This window comes from Scatophagus argus, chromosome 23 (genome assembly GCF_020382885.2).
Source record: "Scatophagus argus isolate fScaArg1 chromosome 23, fScaArg1.pri, whole genome shotgun sequence".
In the NCBI taxonomy this organism is placed as follows: Eukaryota; Metazoa; Chordata; class Actinopteri; family Scatophagidae; genus Scatophagus; species Scatophagus argus.
The window spans coordinates 7,566,886-7,589,269 of record NC_058515.1 but is presented as its reverse complement, the minus strand read 5'-3'; the positions used below and the strand labels follow the sequence as shown (position 1 = coordinate 7,589,269).

The window sequence follows — 22,384 nt, the reverse complement described above, 5'->3', positions numbered from 1 at the left end:
CACTTGTCCCTCCATCTCTCTCTCTCTGTCGGTGTTAATACAGTAGCTCAGAATTTGTTGATCAGTCATTTCACACCAGGGGAAACAATAATTTGACTAAATGTATATACCTCATAAATATATATTCACATTTGTAAGACCTGAACAATCTTGTGATTAAGAAACAAAGAAACAAAAAATAATACAAGATAAATGAAATATTTAAAGAGAAATGACTAAAATAGCTAAAAGCAACAGATTAGTAATAAGAGTCAACTAAAAATAGCCTAATAGATGTACTGTTGAAACAGATAGCTAAAGTTAATAAGTAAACAGTTTAAGAGTGGACAGAAGCAAAAAGAAATAGACAAATAACTGAAAACAGCTAGATATTACAGATAAACACTTAGCTAAAAGTAGGACTCGAAATCATTCAAAGTGAAAGGGAGAAGTGGATAGAAGTCATGGCTAAATAGTTTAATAATTGCTTAAAATGTTAAATAAATGCATGAAATAGCTAAAAGTAATAAACAGTGTTTAATAGGGTAGAAACACTTAGCTACAAGTAATGGATGAACAGTTATAATATTTGCTAAAGGTGTTGGATAAATGGTTAAACAGTTAAAAGTAATGGAGAAAAGGTTGAAATAGTTAGCTACAAGTGGTGGATAAATGGTTCTGCCAATCCAAGTGGCAGTAGTGCAAATGCAAACTTAACCAAGCAGCCCTAAGTTGAAACTGACATTTGCAACGTGATGGGTTTTGCTGATGAAGAAGCCTGATGCATCACTTAGTAGGGAACCAATTGTCTACATAAGTCACCTATACAAAGCTCAACTGTGCAACAAATACAAAAATGTTGTAACAAAGTACCAAAGGGATAAAAAAATAAGCTTCTTGGAAACCCCTGACAAAGCTTTAAGCACAAAAATAGTGTCAGCTGCAATTCTCTTTATTTGCGCTCCAGAATTGCAATGCACAGCTAACAATAAATATACTCAGGCACTTGAACATGGCTCCCGGAGGGCCTACAGACTAATCTGATACTATTGTCTTTAAACACCATCGAGTGAAATAGGAAGGACCAAGAACTAATAGGCTTAATCCCCCTTACAATCCAATCACTATGTTTTAATTGTCGTTACTAAATTTAATCTTCCTCCGATATATTCCTTCACTTGGTAAAAGAGACAAATAAAGGGAGGCAGGTTGAGTTTGCAGCACCAAGTGTGGCAGGAAAGCATAAGGTTGGATGTTAAAAGCAAGTTCTGCACTATACTGTAATGTCTGACAAACAGAAAACTATGCCAGGAACCCATTAAATGAAATATTTTAAAGCTATGTGTGTCAGGCTTTATGATTGTTTAAACTCTGATTCAAGCTCCACCCTTTAACAGCATTTGGCATGCAGCATTTCGAAAATCTGAATTGGTTGGGAAATAATTTCTGTTTATCATCTCCCTCTGTGTCCTTATCTCTCATTCTCTGATGGTTCAGCTACATTAGGTATCCACTATTATTATGTAACGAGTGGTCACCATGGGAACAAGTCCCCACCAAGCCCTCACAACCCCCTCCCATGGATATGGAGCGAGCGACTATTAAAGACAACACGATACAAAAAGCTTGATGGGATAGTACAGCAAACAAACAAATGGCTCGGAGCAAAGTATTTCATGCTTTGAATAGAGAGCAAAGAGCACAAACACACTGCAATATGGGAAATTGTGCTATTTGGCTGCATTTATTTTGTGAAATGCTTTATGTGAATCCATATCTCACTTAGTTTGGAACAGAAATTGATTACTGGTATTATGATCAGAATAAATGCTGTTTGAATTTAAGCAATACAGTGTAATTATCATGGATATGCATATATACATCAGGATGCTCAGTGGGTCAGCTGAGACACAACACAATGTTGTGTGCTAAATCTTATTTATGTTTATGAGACTGCTTGGTGAGAATCACTTTAGGACATTACATACACTCTGCAGAAACACCAACCCTGGCTTTAATTGTTGGACATGATCACAAGTCTATAGCAAATTCCCAAATCAAAAGCAAGCTATAAACCATTACATACTGTAAGCAATTCTCCCAGTGCCATTAAACCTATCACAAACTAAAACAATATTTTTCTAACCTCACAAGTAGGGCTCATCAACATTCCTCAGTTCAACTTTTCCTCCCAACTAAAACTTCAATATCCTTCAAGTCAGTCTTACAGTTCATTCCAGATTCCCAAAGAAAAGTCTTTCCAAAGCTATAATGCTTGAAAAGATGCAGATTTTCTGTTTCTCATCGTCCCTCATTCACTGAGTAGTTAATGGCCACATGCTAATGTGCTAATTAAAATGCACCTAGTAAATAAGTGAATTAATCTCACATATTAGAGCTTACATAATAACACGTCCGCCCACATCACGCTGAGTTATAGCACTAACCTTTTCCCAGGTTCTCTGTCTGCATCACTAATTGCATTCTGACAGTGAAATGTTTTCCTCATCTGAAAATACCATCCTCAAGTTTCATGGATTGATAATCAAACAAAACCAGACAAAAACAATTGCAGAATCACTGCAAGAACCAGCATGCTAGATAAGTACATCCACAGCAGAAGAATAAACCAGCACAAACGGCATATCCGTCCTCAAGCTCACAACAGTTCAAGAGACAATCATCACTTGCAACTTCCTGTATGATGGGTAGGTCACAGCTTCTTTCTACAACTTAGTATCCTCACATATCTCTTTTCTCAAGACAGCACAGTTATTTTGTATGTTTTGAATGTTCTGAAAGTATCACAAGCTAGAGTTATCTCCAGAAATACCATTACTTTACAATAACTCAGATCTTCCCACTTATTTCTACTGACTCATTATATACATTCTAAAATACATACTCATCTCCTCAAATGATGATCTCCAGGTCCACTTCAGTGTATTAACCAAGCTAGAAAGTTGTCAGTTAAAAGATTAATGAAATATTTTTTTTTCCCATACATTATGAATGTAATAATCTCTTTTCACATTTGATTACTGCATGCAAAGATTTCACCTAATATATTTCACACTACAGATTTAAGAGCAAAAAGCATAAAGCATTTACAAAAAATTATATAAGCATGTCAAAACCAGGAGAACTTCAGCAACCTTTCCAAGGGTCCACTTCAATATTAGCTCACTCTTTTTTACTCTCCACATTATTGTTTGTTTAAATGTTGATGAAAAGGAAATGCTCTGACTGCTTTTTTGAATGTGTTATAAAGTCATTAAGGAGTGGGATATGACTAATTTAAGATCACACAAACTGAGTTGTATCCTACCGCTTCCAGCTCCGAGTGTTGCTGGTGTACACAGACTTGTAAGTTTGTTTTCCCAAGGGCCACTTATGCTCAGAGTAGGACACTGAAGTCCCCAGATGTGATTCTGCTGCAGACCTCTGAGGCTGCCACTGTCTGGGCAGTGACCTGTAACCAGCCTGACTGGCAGGAGTGGAAACAGTGCTCCTTGTTGGGGACACAAACGATGGCAGCGGAGCTCGACTCTGACAGCGGCTTTGGCTCTGGCTCCAAGTGTGGCTGCCTGTTTTCTGCGGGGCTCGGTAAGAAACCCTTTCCTTCCACTCTGCTGGTGGATCGGGCAGCACCTTGCGCTGGGCTGCCAAGCGGATGTTCGAGGCAATGGTTTGCTGGAGGTCCTGCACTGCGAAGGCTTCATCCACCAGGCCAAGGGGATGCCGGGAGGCAGCCTCCCAGGGCGTAAGGGGTTTATGACCCTGCTCCAGCCAGGATGTCTGCCTTGCTGGGGGAGTTGTGGAGGCCCAAGCTGGAGGCTTGGTGGAAGAAGAAGCTGACTTCCGGCCTATGGATGGCACTCTGGCTGGTGGGGAAAGGGAGTAGCTCCGGCCAAGTGCCTGTAAAAAAAAAATAACCAGACATGTTTATTATAATAAGGGTTCATTTTTGTTTGGCTTACTGGCCCGCTGGACAAATCAAATCAGCTTAGAAAAACTTGGACGGTAAAGTAGCTCTTTGTCAACACATGTGTTTCAAGTGTTGTAATACTCTAACATTGTATTTCACATCGGAAATTGTTTGTATTCTTTGTGTGTACAGAAAATACAGAAAACCATAACAAACCAAACCAAAATAACCATTCAAAGCTAAAAAAAATGTAAAATTATTCTGACTTAATTGTCCGTTCCACAGTAAACCTCCTCAACCCAGAGCTTTTGTATTTATCCAAACAGAGTGACCTGCCCCATTATTTGTTAGATCAACTGGCTATGAAGAGTGCACTGGGTTTACAGGAAAAGCCACATTTAGCTTGTTGTCACTGGATCTGCTCTTTTGGGCAGCAACACACAACAAAGTTTGGCAATGAAATGTTGAAACTGTTAAATGCCCAGAACTATAATCCACATTAGGATGTCTAGACAGCCAAGGGTTGTATGTGTTGTCAAAGCATCTCTGTACCGCTCATTCTCTGACAGTACATTCTGCTGGAGATAGCAAACCTGCAGAAAAGACAGTGCTGCCATCATCTGGTGAAAGATGTGTAGGATCAGCAGTCAGTAAAGGGTGGCAAAGTTAAATAACAGAATACATGAGTGTGCAGTCACAAAAAAGGAAAAATGCAGCTGAATGAGACAGGAGGGAGTAAATTCTCTGCTGACTCAGTTATGTGTAAGGCCTAAAATGCCCGTGGCAGCATTATCCTGGATTACGCCAGACACAAGAATGTATGAGTAGATTAGCAAACAATATGAGGTCATATTTTCGCTCTCCTGAAGAGATCGCCTAGATGAATAAATAATTGCCTAGTATTGCTTATGTCTATTATTTGGTCATCATTCTGTATAATTTAACAGAAATGGGGCCTGGGCTGGGACTTAGAAGTTTGTGTCCTCGTGGCTTTTGTTTTGAGACAGGTACTCAAAATGATTTATACAGGTTTATCGTAAGGCCATGGTCAGGTTTTCTTTGGGTTCTCAACCCTAAGATATTATAGTTGAGAGTAGAATTGAATCTAGAATCTGATCTACATGTAGAATATCTGTCCAACCAACAGTATTAGCAGTCTTTGACCATTAATATGTGGTTTCTGAACCTCAGGTAAATTCCCTTTTATTGCATAAATAGCATGTTTAAATTGATTTGTCTGAATACCACAACCATCTAAATGTAAAATTTTCTTCAAAGTGCACTGAAAAACAAGTACAGTTGAGATCAAGACTCATGTCTAAGACACTGAGCGGGAATCAAATTCCCACAGCTCTAGTTGCAAAAATGTGCCAATTATCACTCAACAAATAACTGTCCTGTCTGAAAATCCATGACACAACAAGCATAGGGCCCCACTTGCTTGACCTCCAGAGTGAGGTTACTTATACCCAGTGAAGTCACCACTCTAATAATACCCTTCCTAAATCGTCAGGTAGCTATTATGCAGGAATGTGCTTCTCAAGCATGCACTTCAATTGCTGTAAAAATAGGTGATTTGGATAATGAGGTGTTTCTGGCTGATGTGAACAAGCTCTTTATTATCATATAAACTTTGTTTTGTTTTGTTGCTGAAAACTGATTCATTTTGGGCCACTGCTTTTGCAGAGAGTGAGTAAGTGTACATGCAGGTCAAATTTAATGATACAGAAACTGATTTGTAGTTATATTTTTTTGTTTGAACAAATATAGAATAATGGTGTGATTATTTATAGTACAGATGGAGAAGTGGTGAAATTCAGCAAGATGAAAAAAGACTAGAATTAAAAGAAACACAAAAAGCATGCTCAAAGGACAAAAGAAAGGAAAGCCATATAAGCACAGAAGACATTTTAATGGCACTGCAGTGAATCATACAGAAAGTGCACAATCAAGAGAGACACGGAAAGGAAAACGAAAAAGAAAAGAACATGAAGAACAAAAGCAATCCTGTACCAAAAATAAATTTGTGAACATTACCAGACTGGTTATCCTTTCAATAAATCTTCTTTCATTAATCATTTATCATCTATTCATATAAAACAAAAGCAGGAGAAGATGCATGGAAGAATGAAACTAGTAGAGTGGGCAATGCTATATATTTTTCTGTTACAAGAAAAAATACTATGAGGGCCTGCAATAAAGTAGCTTTCACTGGCTTAAGTAGAAATTTAAGCCTACTATCTCTGGACCTCAGCACTCCCTCCCTGAGGCAAGTTAAATATAGTACCTAACATGATGCAACAGCTGGTAAAAAGCTTAAAATAAAATTAACCCACTTAAGTAGGTGCTACAGAAAAGACACTTGGGGAAAGCCACGGAGGAATAATGTTTAGAAATAAAACATTTGAAGTTCAAACAAGACAGTATTACTCGTCGTTGTGAAGAACATTGCTATATTCTGCAGACTTTACTTGAAACTCCACAGAGTCGTTACATAATCTCTCTGCTTATGACATCACCGACATGGCAAATTTAGCCTTCTGCTTGGTATCGTTACACACCACAGACCCCCACCCCTCTCCCTCACTACTTTATCTTTATTTTTACTTTATTTATTGAATTGTTTTATTTTTATTCCAATTGTATTTTAGCTGTTTAGCTGCTTTGTGCTTATCAAATAAGATAAAGCATTTTGCCCAATTTTCTCCTTTTCAAAATTCAATTCCCTTGTCACTATCATATACCATTCACTTCTGTTTGCATTATTCTCACTCCTTTCTTTCAATTCTTACTGAGCATCACGCTCCCCTACATTCTCATGTTCCCAACAATTTAGATTCTTACACTTAAAATTACATTGATATATAGTGACTTTCTAAAGTAACCATATGCACAATTCTCTATCAAAATACACAGGTTTTGTAAACACCTGTTTGCCTCAATTTTGTTTTATAAAGCACACTTGAATCCTGTTTTTATTTTTATGTTTTTAATCTGTTTGTGATGTCATTCACATTATCTCTCAAAACTTGGAAAACCGTCAAACTCTGTCCTATGACAGGTCAATGTGATAATAGTCATTGCAAAAACATGTTTATATTCTCAGAATAGCCCATTTGGCAATGGACGCCAAAAGCACCAACACTAAGATGTCATGAATCTACCAGAATCACTCTTTATCAACTGCTGTTGGTTTCCACACCTGAGCTGAACTCTTTTTGGCTGTAAATTTAGGTTTAGGTGCAGCTACAGTGTTACCACCTGATACAGATTCAGGTCTTGTTGCTACAGGAAAACTAGGAGCAACATAGTTATTGGGAGGCTGGTAAAGTACTGAGGGCGTTGCTAGATAGGGAGGGCTATTGGCTGGTTGGTAAGGAGCATGTGGTGCCTGTTGGTAAGGAGGGTTTGGAGACTGAGGAGCTTGGGGGTGATAAGCAGGTGGGACGGGTTGCTGATACTGTTGGTTATATACTTGCTGGTATGGACCACTGGGAGGTTGTTGATAAGGGCTGGAAGGAGAATAAACATTTGCTGGATTTTGCTGATAGTGGCCATCATGCATCATCGGCTGCATGGGCATTCCATAGGATTGTTGGGGGTACGGGGCATTAAAGGGTCCAGCTTGCTGGATGGAGGCCATTTGTTCATATTGAATTGGTTGGTTTTCGACAGGAGGGTTAGGAGGTGAACAGTCAGGTTCGGGTACAGGGGGCTTTTCAGCCTCTGCTGCTGGACCGAAAATAAAGAGTGAGGAACTGAGCTGATAGGGTTGATGCTTCATAACATCTACAACATTGAGAGGTTTAGGGGCAGGCGTTTCCTTCTCCTTGCCTTTTTTCTTAGCTTTGGTTGAGGGGCTACTTGGAGGGGGCTGCTTTGTTGCTGCTGGGGGATAAAAAGGGGACTGAATAGGATTATATGCCCTTGGAGGTGGAGCACGTACATTGGGTGTGTATTTCCACTCATTCGGTAAGGAAGCAGCTGGTGATGTTGACCGGCTTGCCTTGTTTGCTTCCACTGTCTCAGAGTCCACAACAAACTTCTCCATACGAGACTGTCTCTTGGCAAACATATCAGCTCCTTTCCCTCTAACAGCTGGCATCTCAAGAGCTGAACCTTGAGATGGATTTAAAACAGTGGCCATTGGGTTGACAGGTGATGAAGCTCTTTGACCAATTATAAATGAGTGCATTCGCTGTGGTGGGGGTGGAGGCGTTCGGTTTTGTGAGGCATTTTGCTGTGGATGCCAAGGTTTTGGAGAGGGACGTGTGTTCACCAACGATGTGGAGACATTCATAGGTGTTTGCTGTGACTGTGGTGCCCATGCATTCACAGGTTTCTGAGGCTCTGACTGAGCTGAAGGCCACGCATTCATTGGTGGAGGTGGTGAAGTCTTTGAAGTGATCTGTTGCCAGTTTGGCTGTGTTGGAGGCTGGGCTGGAACTGCTTGTGCCCAGGGTGATGAAGATGGGGCCGGATTTTGCTCTTGGGCCCAAGAACTCATGGGGGGCTGACCATGTTCAGAAGGGTGCTGGGCCCATGATGGTTGGGACTGAGCCTGGGCAGGTACCGGTGCCCATGGATTCAAATTGGCTTGGGGCTGCACTGGAGGTTGTGCTTGGGTTGCTTGGATCCAAGGTGGCTGAACTTGGGCTTGAGTTTGCGATGGAGGCCATGCATTAACTGTAGGTTGCGGTTGCTGTTGCTGCTGAAGCTGAGCTGAGACCCAAGGTGGTTGAGGCTGACCTGGTGCTTGAGCCTGTGGCCATGGTTGTTGTGGCGCCTGATGCTGTGGTTGCTGAACCCATGGTGGTTGTTGCTGGGATTCTGGCTGAACCTGCTGAACCCAAGGTGGTTGTACTTGTGATTTTTGCTGGGGTTGTTGCATCCACGGTGGTTGATGCTGAGTGTGTGTTTGTGATGACTGTGTCCATGGGACCTGTGGCTGCTGTTGCATTGGTTGTTCTTGAGGTTGACCCCAAGTTGGTTGCATTTGCTGCAGATTTGGCTGCTCATGAGAGTGTGCCCAAGATGGCTGAGACTGTGTTTGCTCTTGAGGATGGGCCCAGGAGGGCTGAACATTTGTCTGGGCTTGTACTTGCTCTTGAGGCTGATTCCAGGATGTCTGGTTTTGTGGGGTCCAGGTATTTGTGGAGGTTTGAGGCTGCACTTGGGTCTGAGTAGTTTGGCGTGTCACCCAAGGTGGTTGTGGTGGGGACTGACTTGGTGGTGGTTCCTGGGGCTGCACTTGAGTTGGATGCCAAGAACTGGTAGGCGGCTGTTGTTGTGCCTGTGCTGGTGCTGCAGCCCAGCTAGTCACAGGAGCAGATTCAGGCTGCAAAGTAGAATTCATGTGGCCATATTCTTCCTGAGCTATTACTTGCAGAGGCTGTTGTTGAGATTCAGGCTCTGGGAGCGTCCATGTGTGCTGTTCCACTGCAGTGGTGCTGGCAGGAACCTCCTGGAGGGCAGGAGAGGGAGAGGGCTCAGGGGCAGGTGCAGGGTTTGGCTCTAGTTCTGGAGCAGGAGTAGACTCCGTGGTGGGGGCTACAGCAGGTGTGGATACACTATTTTCAGCTTGCTGGGGCATGTCCTGGTTGGTCACTTCTATCTGTGGAGTCCAAGGAAGAGAGTTTGGGTTGATCACAGGCTTTGGAGCCACTGGTGGAGGAGTCTTGTGTTTAACTGGAGACTGGAGGAAATTACAAGCCTCAGCCCCAAGGCTAAGGTAGTCTTCCTCAGGTCCTGACTCAAAACCCATCTTCTTGTCACTCCTGTTGAGAAGGTTTAACAATGCTGGGTTCGGTGATACTTTTGGTGCTTCCTTAAAAGTAAACATAGGCTTGCCAGTGTTTCTTTTCCTTGCTTCCAACAAGATACCAGTTTTAATTGCAGGGGTAGAAATGCGCTCATCACGGGAAGCTATCTGTTCTCCTTGGACCACAGAATCTTGATTGGTCCCACTCACTGCAGGAGAATAAGGGGCAGCCACCATGTTTTCTACTGAGAAAGGCTTTGCAATACGATTGCTGAAAGAATTCTGCATTTCATTGGTTTGATGTTGGACTGTTCCATTGATGGTTGTAGAATAGTGCTGCATTTGCTGTTCTTGGTGATATTCTTGCTGCTGCTGCTGATACATTTGCTGTTGCTGATAATGCTGTTGTTCATATTGCTGCTGTTGATACTGTTTTTGGTATTGTTGTTGTTGCTCATAGTACTGCTGCTCCTGATATTGCTGGTACTGTTGTTGCTGTTGATTTTGTTGATGTATATTTACATCCATGTAAGCATGGCCCTCTGTTGTGGACTGCATGTAGGAGTGCTCTACCATCTTCTCAACCTCCTGTGCTCCTTCCACTGGCATTCCTTGGCGCCTAAGTTCCTCGTGTTCAGCAGAAATCTCATCCATTCTTTGGCGCCGCTGGGCAAACATCAGGGCACCCTTGCCCTTGGTTTCAGGCAAACATTCCATTACCGCTTGGTTGTTCAGGTTCCTTTCAATCTCAAGAAGACCCTTGTCCCAGTTGATAGTCAGCACACCTTTGCCACTATGGACATTAGTGAGGAAATGCTTATCTATGTCAGAATTGTGAGGAGCCACAAGGGTGAATTCAACAGTGTGGGTTTCTTCTTTGTCGTCTTCGTTTTCCCCGTCCTCTTCGTCACTGTATTCTGGCTCGTCTTCTCCTGTGCCGTAGCTCACAAGTGTGTATTTCTTGGCCCTCTGTTGATGTTTTTTAAACATCAACAACCCCTTGTTGTTGGGGTTGGGCGGAGCAGCCGTAAGAAGGAGAGCAATACGTTTACATTTGGACTTGGCCTCCTTCACCTGCTTCTCAGACAGACTCTCGCTACGCCTGAGCCCTGTATAGAGAAGGAAAAAACAGAGTTCAGTGTTTAAAATCAAGAGTCCTAGACAAAGGAATCAAAAGATGTGCCACTCTAGGATGGATTTCACCTGAATTTATAGGTATTACATGTAATAACAACACCAACATCTAATCATTTAATCAGTTTAGACTATGCTTTGGGAAAAAAAAACAACTGCATTTAATCATACGCCATTTTGGGTTCGCACTCATATGAAGAGTAAAAATAGAACACAGACAAATAATATGGTGACATATGGCAAAATTAACTTTCAAATTTACAAAGTTAAGCTCTGTATGAACCAATTCATTTCAGCATGTAACAGTACATCGACAACTTATGCAAAAAAGCATTAAAAATACATATAATGTTTTCAGTGAGCACACAAGCAGACTAGGAATGACAACCAACTAACAGGCAATTAATGCTATATGGACTGATCTGACCACACAACAAAACTAAACTATTAACTGATTCCTTCACATGAGAAACTAGAAACTATATTCCAGTTATTCTTAATCCACACTTCATATAACTATTCACCTACAACTACCTACTTTTCCTCATTTATAGTTGTATTACTCTAAATTTGCTCATTCAGTAAAGCATAAAATGTTAACTCATGAAGCAATTATGGAATCTCTGACCCATGTCTAATATCCTAAGGTTTTTCCAGACAATGAACCATAGAAAAGTTAAAGATAGCCTGCATGCGCTAAATCCACCAGAAGTAAAGCATCTTTACCAGTCCTTTACTATACAAGCTGTCTACTTAAAATCTTCTGTTCCCTTTAAATCTATCACATTTGTTGATACTTATGAGGTCAATCAGGTAACACACATTGCACGACAAACCCACACTCAAATCATGCGACAGTGCAAGGCAGTAACAAAATAATACATTGGCTTACTTTTTTATATTCCTGCAAGACTAACCTGAAGGTGGAGGAGACAGAGGGAGTGAGCAATGGACTCACTTTTTTAGCTCAGTTAAAGCACCCAGTTTGAAAGGATCGAGTAACAGGCTAGGGGAGCACATGCTGGTGTCTGTCAAAGAGCCACTTCTGCAGGCATCATCAGCGTGCTGGTGTTATATTTATGTCTTCAACATGGCTCGGAGGAACGCTTCAGTAGCCACATTCATCATCACATGGCTTCAAATGGATAGTTTAAGATGTTTAATAAAGTGTAACAGCTTCGCACATATAATCCATTCAACATCTTTTTTAATGAATCTTTGATTCTTTATATGTTGCCATCTTGTTGGCACTGTGCCTCTTTAGAATCACTTTGGTTCTGTTGTTACTCAGGTTGGACCCGGATGTATCTGATTCCATTTGAAGGAATGAGCTCCCTCCTCCAACTGCAGCGACAGACACATACTATTTTGAGGAGCACACACACACACTGGATATCAGGCTTTGGACTGCACTTATGTTGTTGACAAATGCAATTTAGTATGAACCTATTAGTTTGCAGATTCTCTGTATTGTATCTGTATTACACGGACAGACCCACATACACCAAGAAAATGCACATCAGGACATTACTCCATAATGCAAATGAAACGGACCAAAGGTACTTACTGGCGTGTCTTGCACGATGTTTGTGGGGTTTATCTTGATCCCCCTCAGAATCAGAGTCCTGCTCTTCTGGTGGTGTCCCCTCTTCCAAGGGAATTCCAAATGAGACAGTGAAAGATCCAGGATCTCCCTCACTGTCCCCTCCTTCCTCTTCTCCTTTGCTTTGGGATCCAACACTTCCACTGATCCTAGGGCCACCCACACTCACGATGCTCCTCCCTGCTCCTGATGCTGCTGGCTGCTTCAAAATGACCTCCACCTGCCCCAGCATCGAAGGAGAGCTGAGCACCACTCCATGATGGCCGAGCGGCTCTCTGACAGAGCAGGGCGCAGGGTGTGATGTGGTCATTGTGCGCATCATTTCAACGGCCTCTCTGTTTGAGAGTTCACCCTGGATCCCAAGAGCACTGCCAAGAGATGTGCAGCCCACATCATCCAGCGTTTGCTCAGACAGGGACACCTGGAGCTCGACCATGTCCCCAGGGGAGAAACACCGCTGTAATTCTTCATCAGCTTCCTTCAAAACTGGTTCCTGGCCTTTCCGATCACCAGACGAGGGAACCTGTAGTTCGGTGCACAGCAACCCCGGTTCCCTGGGAAACGATGTGTCACTGTGCAACTTCCCATGGTAGGCCTCATCCCGGGACTCAGATATGTAGAGTTCCCTTGGGCTTTGGGACTTGTGATTTGGGGAGAAGATGTGGAGTGTGGTGCTCTCTACGGATGCACCAGAAGAGTCCCTTTGACCAAAATGTGTCTCGTGTGATTCATACTCTTCTCGGGGGATTGTGCAGTATCTTTCAGAGGAGAGGAGAGAGGAGAAAAGGAATGAATGAGAGGTGCAAATATTTTTGGTCAATAACCACTTTTGGTTATTAATATCAGGAAGAAGCAACAACACCTGTTACGTGATTAATTCTTTACAGTGGGCACTGGGTTTTTGGGCCTGTGCAAATGTTTCTTTCTAGTTTTACTTCCATGTTAAAAAAAAACAAACAAAAAAAAACCAATATGATTGTCGCACAAATCCTTGTTTTTGCTCATTAAATTAAATACCATTTGAATGAGCAATACATCACCACTGAGCAATGGATCCATTTGATTGTTGACTATGTCAAAGTGTGTCCCAGTGCTCAAGTTGTCATTGTAATCAAGTAGATTAATCTTCATGAATCAAGTTAAATGAAAGGTTCAGGTCACTGAAGAGGAAAATAATCACACTTCAACATTGCTCTGCCCAATTTCCACTTTCAAGGTCAGCAACGAATAGCATCACAGAATGTCATCATCTCCTACTGGAATTATTAAATTAAAGCCAATTGGACCTCAGTGACGAGTCCCAACATAATTGAGTGATTTCATACATTTTGATAGCCACAGGCTGTGTTCCTCTGCTCTCCAAGTCTACAGAGACATGATTCTTTTGTCATACAGTCATAAAAACAATCCAAATACTCATCCAATACTGTTGTTTGTACAAGTACTGCTATTATAGACACATTAAAACACCTATATATCCTTCTGCAGTTTAAATGTGGGCACATTAAGGCCCATGCACCAACATTTAAGGACATGACACCATGATAAACATACTGCAATACCCACTGAGTAATGGCTGAGCAGCTGCACGTCAGTCAAGACACACAAATCTTTAACACACTGGCCAAGCCAGCTGGAAGGTCAGCATGGCTGACACACATAAAGTCAATAATACACTCACAGACATGAATGCACATATGACAGTCAGTGGTTTACTGAACAATGCAAAAGGCCACAGGTCATAAAACAACATGCTATCTAAATGCTAATGCAGTGGTGCAATAATCATGTTGTGCTGCTGTTGTGAACACCAAGGACCTGCAGTACTGCATGGCTCCCTTGTCATATGCAATGATATTGAAGGGTTAGTGAGTGTACATACATTTTCAAATGCTAAGGTGTTGTGTTTCCTGCAATTCACAGATTCTCTTTAGGTATCTTTACTTTAAAAGGTGGTATGTGGCACTACCTTTTGACAAGCAGCTGCAGACAGTCTATCGACGTGTCGATGAGCGCCAAGGCTCGTAAAAGAGTGAGATCAGCACATGGCTCTCCGTTGAGTGACACCACCTCATCTCCTTCCTGCACTCCAGCCAGGAAGGCACGACCGCCTTCTACTACCTGTGGAAGACAGAATCTTAATAAGTGACCCCCAAAACACAAATGTAACCCCTCAGATGAAGATCAGTTGGAGAACTGCCTTATAACCTTGACATGCAACCAACTAATGACAGTTTCCCTACGAACAAAAGTCTAAATAAAAATCTCTGAGATACTGCCAGTCACTAATAAGGTCATAATTCAGAAACCTCTCCCCCAGGTCAATGTCAGAAATCCATTTTTATCTGGGAAAGCATGAGGACAATAGTATTTTATCACTCTGTTTTTGGGCATAAAGTGCTCTTAGTAAAGAATAAACACAATTCAGCCTGCAAGTAATAACATAAGCAAAACAGAAAATTGGTTTAGTGCAACTAAACCATGGTTTATATTTACGACTAAGCTAAGTCCAATGATAAGGAACTGTAGAGATAAAATGAGGCCTCCTGCGATTGCTATCCCCTTTCTCACGTGTTAAGATGAAGCAGGGAGTAGAGGATAATGTCCATAGAGGGCAATGATTTCCCATGAAGGAAAATACATCCCATGTTAATTAAATGAAAACATCTTTGCAGATTGGATGCTGGATATTTGAGAGGACATGGATGTTGAGGTAGTAGCCTTTCCCCCAAATTCATTCAAAACATTTGGAAATGAACTCTAAAAGTATATGATCAATCAGTCAAACAACAGTTTGTACAATTCCCATTACCCTGTAACTGATATTGGTCTACCTTGGGTTCTTACCATGCAGCTGCATATTACTGCTGTAGACCGACTCTGTGCAGATCCATTTAAAGGGCACCTCTTTACACAGTAAAACCAATGACTGATGGTTTTGTTCCCTTGTAATTGGTTCTTGGGGGCTGATAAAATGGTTCATTAATAAGAGGATTTAATAAGGAGAAATGTCCCATAGATTTTGCACAAAAGACCACTTATATACAGCTATGGGGATAAATGATTACTTCAGGACCATAAAGTCAGAGGATATACTCTCAGGAAATATGGAAAGACAGTTTGTTGGCTTGATTATGTCCTGAGATTGGTAACCACTTAAAAATGTACCAATACTGGTGAATGCTACATGTCAAGTTTAATTTAATCCCTAATTTAATCCCTCTCTCCCTTTCTCTTCCTCATGTTTATTGTCTGTCAGCTAACAAGACAAGATGCCAGAAAAATAATACTAAAATACTGAAAAAGATAATGCTCATGAGTTCATGCATCTCTGTCTGAGCTAATTCCTCTAAATGATCAATTTACAGAATTACACACTAATGTTTGTGATACATCAGAGTCAATACAGGTTAACCCTTGAAGACACTGAAAATGAGCAAATAACCCTGCGATCATGTCCTGGCAGCATTCTCTTCAAGCTGATTTATAGGTTACTTATATTAAAGTTGCTGTTGCCTAAAATAACCTTCCTGGCAAGAAGAAGAAGCCACATGAATTGTGGAACAACGAGGAGCTGAGAACTCAGAGCTGTGGTAATCTGTTTTCTTTTTCTTTTTCTTGATGTTGCTTCATGCCTTACTGAATTGGTGCCTGCTAAAGTCATAAACAATGGGTTTAAAAACCGGAAAAAATGTAAAATATTGAATACATGGGAACAACACACCAAACAATTGTTCTTTACTTTTCTAGTTCACTGATGAATATCTAAAAACTCTCTAACCAATCAAATGAAATTAGACTGGAACATATTAGAATCGTAGCACAAAAAAAACTCTTGTTGCACCACTACAATGGTGCATCAAGATGCTTGCAGTAAAACAAACTTGTCACTAGGTGGCGGTGCAAACCCATACATCTTTCACTGCTGATGAAAGAAGAGGAGAATCCCTGTATCAACATAACATCACCATGGGGAAAGCCTGCAGTTAAAAATAATATTTTGTCTATCAAATGAGGGGTGTGTGATTTTCTATATAAAACCCCATCCTTAAACACAACAGAACCTTGAAAACATTAGCCTGAGTCTAACATAAGCAACATCCCCAGCAATAACATGAGCCTACTTTGCCATATATGCAAAAATATTTTATGACTTACTTTATAGAGCTGGTAACATTCAGATATAGCCCCTTGAAGTTTTTAAGAGTTAAACAGTGTGCAAACAGGCCCTATAAGGCAGCCTGTGTGTCTGTCTATTGGGACTCCCTCCTCACTGCAGGGAGGATGGTTTGTCCAGAACGCGACAGCAACCACTCCTGCTCCAAAAAAGGAGGGGAAACATTTGTCGTTGTCTCTCCTCGCACTGCAAAGATACACAGACAGCAGGCGATGTTCAAAGGAGGCAGATACCACCTAGTGACTCAATCTTGTTTGTTTTTCTTTATATGCTGCTTGGAAGGAGAAAATCAGAGGCTCGCGACTGCACAGAAAAGGACAACAAATAAGTGCTTCTGTATGTGTCTGAGAGGCCAAGAAAGTGCTTTCCAAAAACACACATGGGCCTTGATCATCGGACTTTACTACGATCAGCATATGGGGCTACAATTAGACGACATTATATGCTCAGGTTATATTAGAGTGCCCATTTTCAGATTATCTCTTTAATAGACTTAGACGCAACAGAAAATCGCAGGAAACACAAGACATAATGTGTTCATATGGCTCCCGGCAGTTCCTGCCCTTCACAGCTTTAAGCAATTATGATTTTACATTTCAGGAAAATATCTTCCAGCTGCCTTACAGGTAGCCCTCACACAGTGTGAAAGGATAGTTAACTTTAATGTCTTTAGTCACTTATCTGTTCTCTTTTGTCTTAGAGGAGAGGAGTTGAACGGTTTCAAGGTCCAGAGAATGTATTAGTTTATCAGATTTATTATTATATTTTATTATATTTCTTTGTTTAGCACATTTATTTGTCTGGGACTGTGAACAAAAAACATTTTCATACAAAGAGAGGTGATGTGTGGCTGTGCCAGATTCAGCTACTTGCTCATATCTGCACTGCCTGGTGGGTGAACACAAACATTAATACCACTAATGCAAATAATTTAAATACTGCTTCAAGACACAAAAAGTAAGAAAACAAATCATAAAGACAAACATGCATCCCCCCCACACCATGAACAGTTTCCAAGTTACTGGAATGTATGAGGGTGTTTATACTGGAGTTCTGGGTTTCCTGATTTACTCTGATTTGAGTTAAGATAACTTTGTTCAAACATTCCTTTTTCTAATTTAAATAAATAAATAAATAATTTGATCATCTTTTTAGTAGATGGTTTCTACATAGATATTATGTTAACAATACTGGTGTATTTTACAGTGTTTCTTTTCAGTGTTTTAATTTTTAAAACTGATGGATTAACAGTTCCTTTATGGCTCTGTAACACGAATATACTATGAAAAGAATGTAGTATTGCTGAAAAATATTGAAAATAAACAGAACACAAAGTTAATCACAAGAAAGTTGACTGGAGAAACTAAACTATGGGACAGTGACATCTTTTTTTTCATCATATTTCATCATATTTTCAATTCTTCTTCAAATGTCACAAAACCATCACGTGACTTTGACATGTTGAAACGTGTGAGAAAGATGATGTGAGTCAAACGAGGCCTAACTTTGAGATTACACTGACAAAGCATAATCACAGCCAGAAACACTTAAACTCATAACTATGTCATCAAAAAATAAAACTAGAGCATTTGGACTTTATGTTTTTTTTTTAGAGAGGAAAATTTTTTGCACAGTCACCACAAGGTCACTGCTTTCTCCCAGGATGAGAATGTAGATGTTTTGCTGCGAAACACAAAGCCAAAAAACTCCAGTAATAGAAGGAGCAGTGAAGCGCTTTGTTTACCCTGGGAAAAACAGCACTGAATGATTGCAGCAACCACATTTTTGCTGATTGCTTGGCAGCTTAATAAGGTTCCTATGGTGTACTATTAGGAGAGTCTGCAACAGGAGCCTTCTGTGCTCCGTAAGGAGCCGGACAACCCAGGCGAAGAAGAGCTGTTCTGAGTATAATTTAAGAGAATGTGGAGAACTTCTTCTTACACTCTGAAAAGTCTCAGACTTACATTCTAATTACAGATGATAGAGACAGAGACAGAGATAATTACATTTTTTTTGTCATTCTCCATAACTGAGCTGATGCATGTTGAATCTGATGTGTGTTGACATTCCACATACCAAGATGGCATACTTTAGTAATTAGCAGGCCAACATGTCTGCAGTTCAGGTTGGCAGAATTTCAGAATGCTTTTTTTTTTTTTTTTTTGGAAATATCTGAGTCTTTTTGGCTAAAAACAACCATTACACTCAGACTGTCACAAATTGTTGTATGTTTTTCTAAATGTGAGTTGATGGAATCAAAATTATTTTCTATTATGCAGTTTCTGTGGCTTTAAAAATACAGTGACCTCATCAACTTTGTACTCAGGCCAGGACTCCAAAAAAAAAAAAGAAAGAAAAAAAGATACTGCCCTCCCTTATATGGAAAGAACCTTTTAAGAGTGGATGGCCCGTGCCCTTCCACTGTACTGCCTGTCAGTACACTGAACAATCACTTTCTTTCAAGAAACAAAACACAGTTTCTACTACATTCAACAGAAGCTTTAAAGCAAAACACACTTTCTGCTTTAAGAGTATTTGTCATGATCTTGGTATGTTTGCTTTTTTTGGACTTTTAAATAACAGACTTGGCTCTCTGTCTTTCCTACAAGAAGAGTTTGGAGGCATGTTCAGAGTTATAACTTCCAGATGAGGTGGACTAAAACCCAGAAATGTCTTAGTCTGATTCGTATGCATCAAATGTAGTTCCTTCACCATAAGAGGCCAATGCTTAAACAATGCAGTAAGTTAGGAGAATTTTACAGAACGCATGAGGACTTGGAACTGAGACAAGCAGGAGAGGCAGGGGGCATTGGTTTTGCTTACTAAATCTCACTGTTGCTGCTCATTTTTGGCATTTTGTAACACTTATGTTGGCTTTATGCACAATATTATTCCCATACAGTGTACAAGACTTTGCGGGGGTTTTGTGTAAATGAAATTTAACATGTTTGGAAGGTTTCTGTGAACCCATGGAGATTAGTTAAAAACTTTGATTAAACCTTGAAGCTGTCTGTAACCTGTGTTTGTGACTTTGTCTTTATTTCCTTTTGTTGACATATTTTCATGCAACTTATGGAGACCTACAGCATAAGGGTGTATAATACTAATACTCCATTATATGCTGTTATTCTGATATAAGCCACTCACATCAATGATAAGTTATTATTATCATTTAATCTTTGGTTATTCTAAACTGAGGCCTCAATAGAGGTGCTCAGTTAGAGGAGACTATTTCATGCCAGCAAATGTGGAAATAATTTGTATATTCATCCAAAAATCACAATAAATGTCACAACTGAACTTTAGAACTGTGGCTTCTATTGTTTGAGATGAGTTAAGCATCCTTCATTAAAATGATGTACCGATGGTCTCGGGGGGCTTTCATCTGGTGGAGCTTTTGATGTCGCGGGAATGCAGCTTAAACATTTACATGTTCACTACACGGAGGACAAGTTGATGAGGGATCTGTGCAGCTTGAGCACTGAACATGCATCACTATACCTTATATAGACTGTCAGCAGCTCTTCAAACTTAAGGCACCTGGCTTTACCTCTCTCTGCGCACGTTTAAATCACAGCTGCCCGTGGTTTCTGCATTAATGTGACATCTTTATTCCAGCATTTTACATTTTCAAGACCAACTCTGTGCCTCAGAAGATGAGTCCGACTAGAGCGTGTTTACGAGAACCAACCAGCAGTATAACTTCTGAATGTAACTTGATCCACGAGGAGTTTATTTTATGAGCCATACACTTACACAAATGGTCGTGAACTGTAAAAGTCGAACACAGCTTCGATGCAATGGTCTCCACACTATTTGGTGCTATTGCTCCTAAAATTTATGTAACATGTAATGTATTGTTGTAAAAGGAGATAAGTCGTTGGAGACTGAATAATAAGAGTGAATATGTGCGCTTCAGAAAGAAAAGATGAACCAGCAGTGTGTGTCAGAACAGCAAAGTCACGGTGTGATCGTGTCATCGCAGCCGACTACTTAGAACTAAAAAATAGCTTAATTTGTATTTTAAATTGTAGTCAGTTGCAAATCTCCTACATAACAAGGTGAGAGAGATGGGTAAAATTATAAAGATGTGACACGCAGCCTAAGTCCATGAACAATATTATTCATCAGTGCTGCCCCGAAGGTCATGTCTTTGCAATATGTAAAGGAATGCCTGCAGAGCATCAGGAGAAAAGCAGCTTCACACTAACACTAACTGCAAGGTTTATTACCACACAGTCAGGCTAAACAAATGTTATGTAGTCAAACTCACAATTTGCCTCCTCTTTATCACTTCTGTGAATGTTCTTTAGAAGTGATATCTGTTATATCCCTCTCCAGGTTGGTGACCCGTGTGACTAATGCTTTGCTTGCTCGCTGAAGTCTCTGTGAGTGATAACAGATCACACTGCCTTCAGCTTCACACTCTCTCTTGGCCTTGACCATATAAGGGTCCCGAGGAATCTCGCACCAAAACACGGCCAACGCGCACAAAAATGCAGCGACGCGCACTGCCCTGAAAAAAAATTTTGCTTAACGTTTCAATATTTCCTTTTCCATTTTTTGAATCACTCAGAAAATCTAAATATGAACTGATACCACACAGATGTTACTTGTTATCCAAACTTGGCAATTTCTAAGAACTCCACAACGTTCACTGGGCTGTTTATCTAATCTGTAGCAAGAAAATAGAATAATCCTGTTATATCTAAAATTAACACCTAGCACACAGACAGAAAGATACCTGGCAGACTAAGAAGGGTCTGTAGGTGTCCCCCTCAGCCTCTCGCAGGGTGAATCCCCAGGGCGCACCACCACGCAGCGTCACGCAGATGTAATCCCCGGTGCCCATGCTGCGCTCAGCTCCTCAGCCAAACCTCCACAGCGCAATCATCGAGCTGTCAGGCGGACCAACAGCACTTTGCAAAAAACCTCCTCCACCGCAGCGCTGTATAATCCCCATCATCCGAGTCTCTCCCCGAGTCCAGCCCGCTCGGGAGACGTCACAGCGCACGGACCCGCCTGCAGGCGTGACATGCAACTGGTGCTAATTGTCATAGTAACGTCTTGGGCTATTTTACACTCTGTCCAACATCTCGAAAGCTACAGCATCTTGTAAAACTAGAAAAACGACTGGTACTTTTAAACATGCCCCCAAAAGCAAACCATGATAGATATTTTTTTTTTTTAGATTATCTCAGCAACATGACAATCTTTTAGTGTATTAATGCACAACTGATTGTGTGACAACCCCCTTTCCCCCGACCCCCTCTTGCAGCTGCAAGAAAGGAATGTTTGCTTGACTAGCTCACCAAATAAATTTCTGAATTGATTTACTGAAATGTTCAATAACTAAACTACCTTTCACTACAGGATGATTTAATGCCGTTTTAAAGACTGCAAAGACCACTGAGTGTAGATTATAATGGATTCCAAAAATAAGTCTACTGATTTATTTGTAAATGTAGAATGTAGTCCAAATTACTTGCATAAGAGCCCCAAATTTTCAGGAACTATGTCCTGTCTCTCTGGAGTATTACACATCCCTGTTCATCTCAGACTATAAAGTTTTTGTGGCCATATAACTTTCAATTATTTGTCTAATCAGTGAATTATCGAGCTCTTCTTCTGTTGTCCTCCATATGTTATATTCCACTGGCCTATGAACTTCTTAGATTCTCAGTTTTCGGGTAGTGACAAAGCGCATGTACTGTAAGATCCGCACAGGTCCACATCCCCTGTGCTGACGTGTATGGGTTCCCTCTATTTTGCGCATGCGTACAGTGCGAGACACAACTGTCA

General features: G+C 40.8%; 1 protein-coding gene across 2 annotated transcripts; it reads right to left on the bottom strand.

The window, feature by feature from the left end:
* Window positions 1–111: 111 nt before the first annotated feature.
* Window positions 112–21,578, bottom strand: LOC124054541 (synaptopodin-2). 2 transcript variants are annotated; one of them, XM_046380686.1, is made up of 5 exons: window positions 21,327–21,577; window positions 14,375–14,526; window positions 12,370–13,163; window positions 7,854–10,777; window positions 112–3,897 (listed from the first exon to the last, which is right to left on the bottom strand). In XM_046380686.1, exons 1-5 carry the CDS (start codon window positions 21,432–21,434, stop codon window positions 3,304–3,306), a joined length of 4,572 nt encoding a protein of 1,523 aa, XP_046236642.1. In that variant the 5' UTR covers window positions 21,435–21,577; the 3' UTR covers window positions 112–3,303. The 2 variants fall into 2 exon arrangements, with proteins under 2 accessions (XP_046236642.1, XP_046236641.1); XM_046380685.1 differs by lacking the exon at window positions 112–3,897 and having other exon boundaries at window positions 5,801–10,777; window positions 21,327–21,578.
* Between the last annotated feature and the right edge of the window lie 806 nt (window positions 21,579–22,384).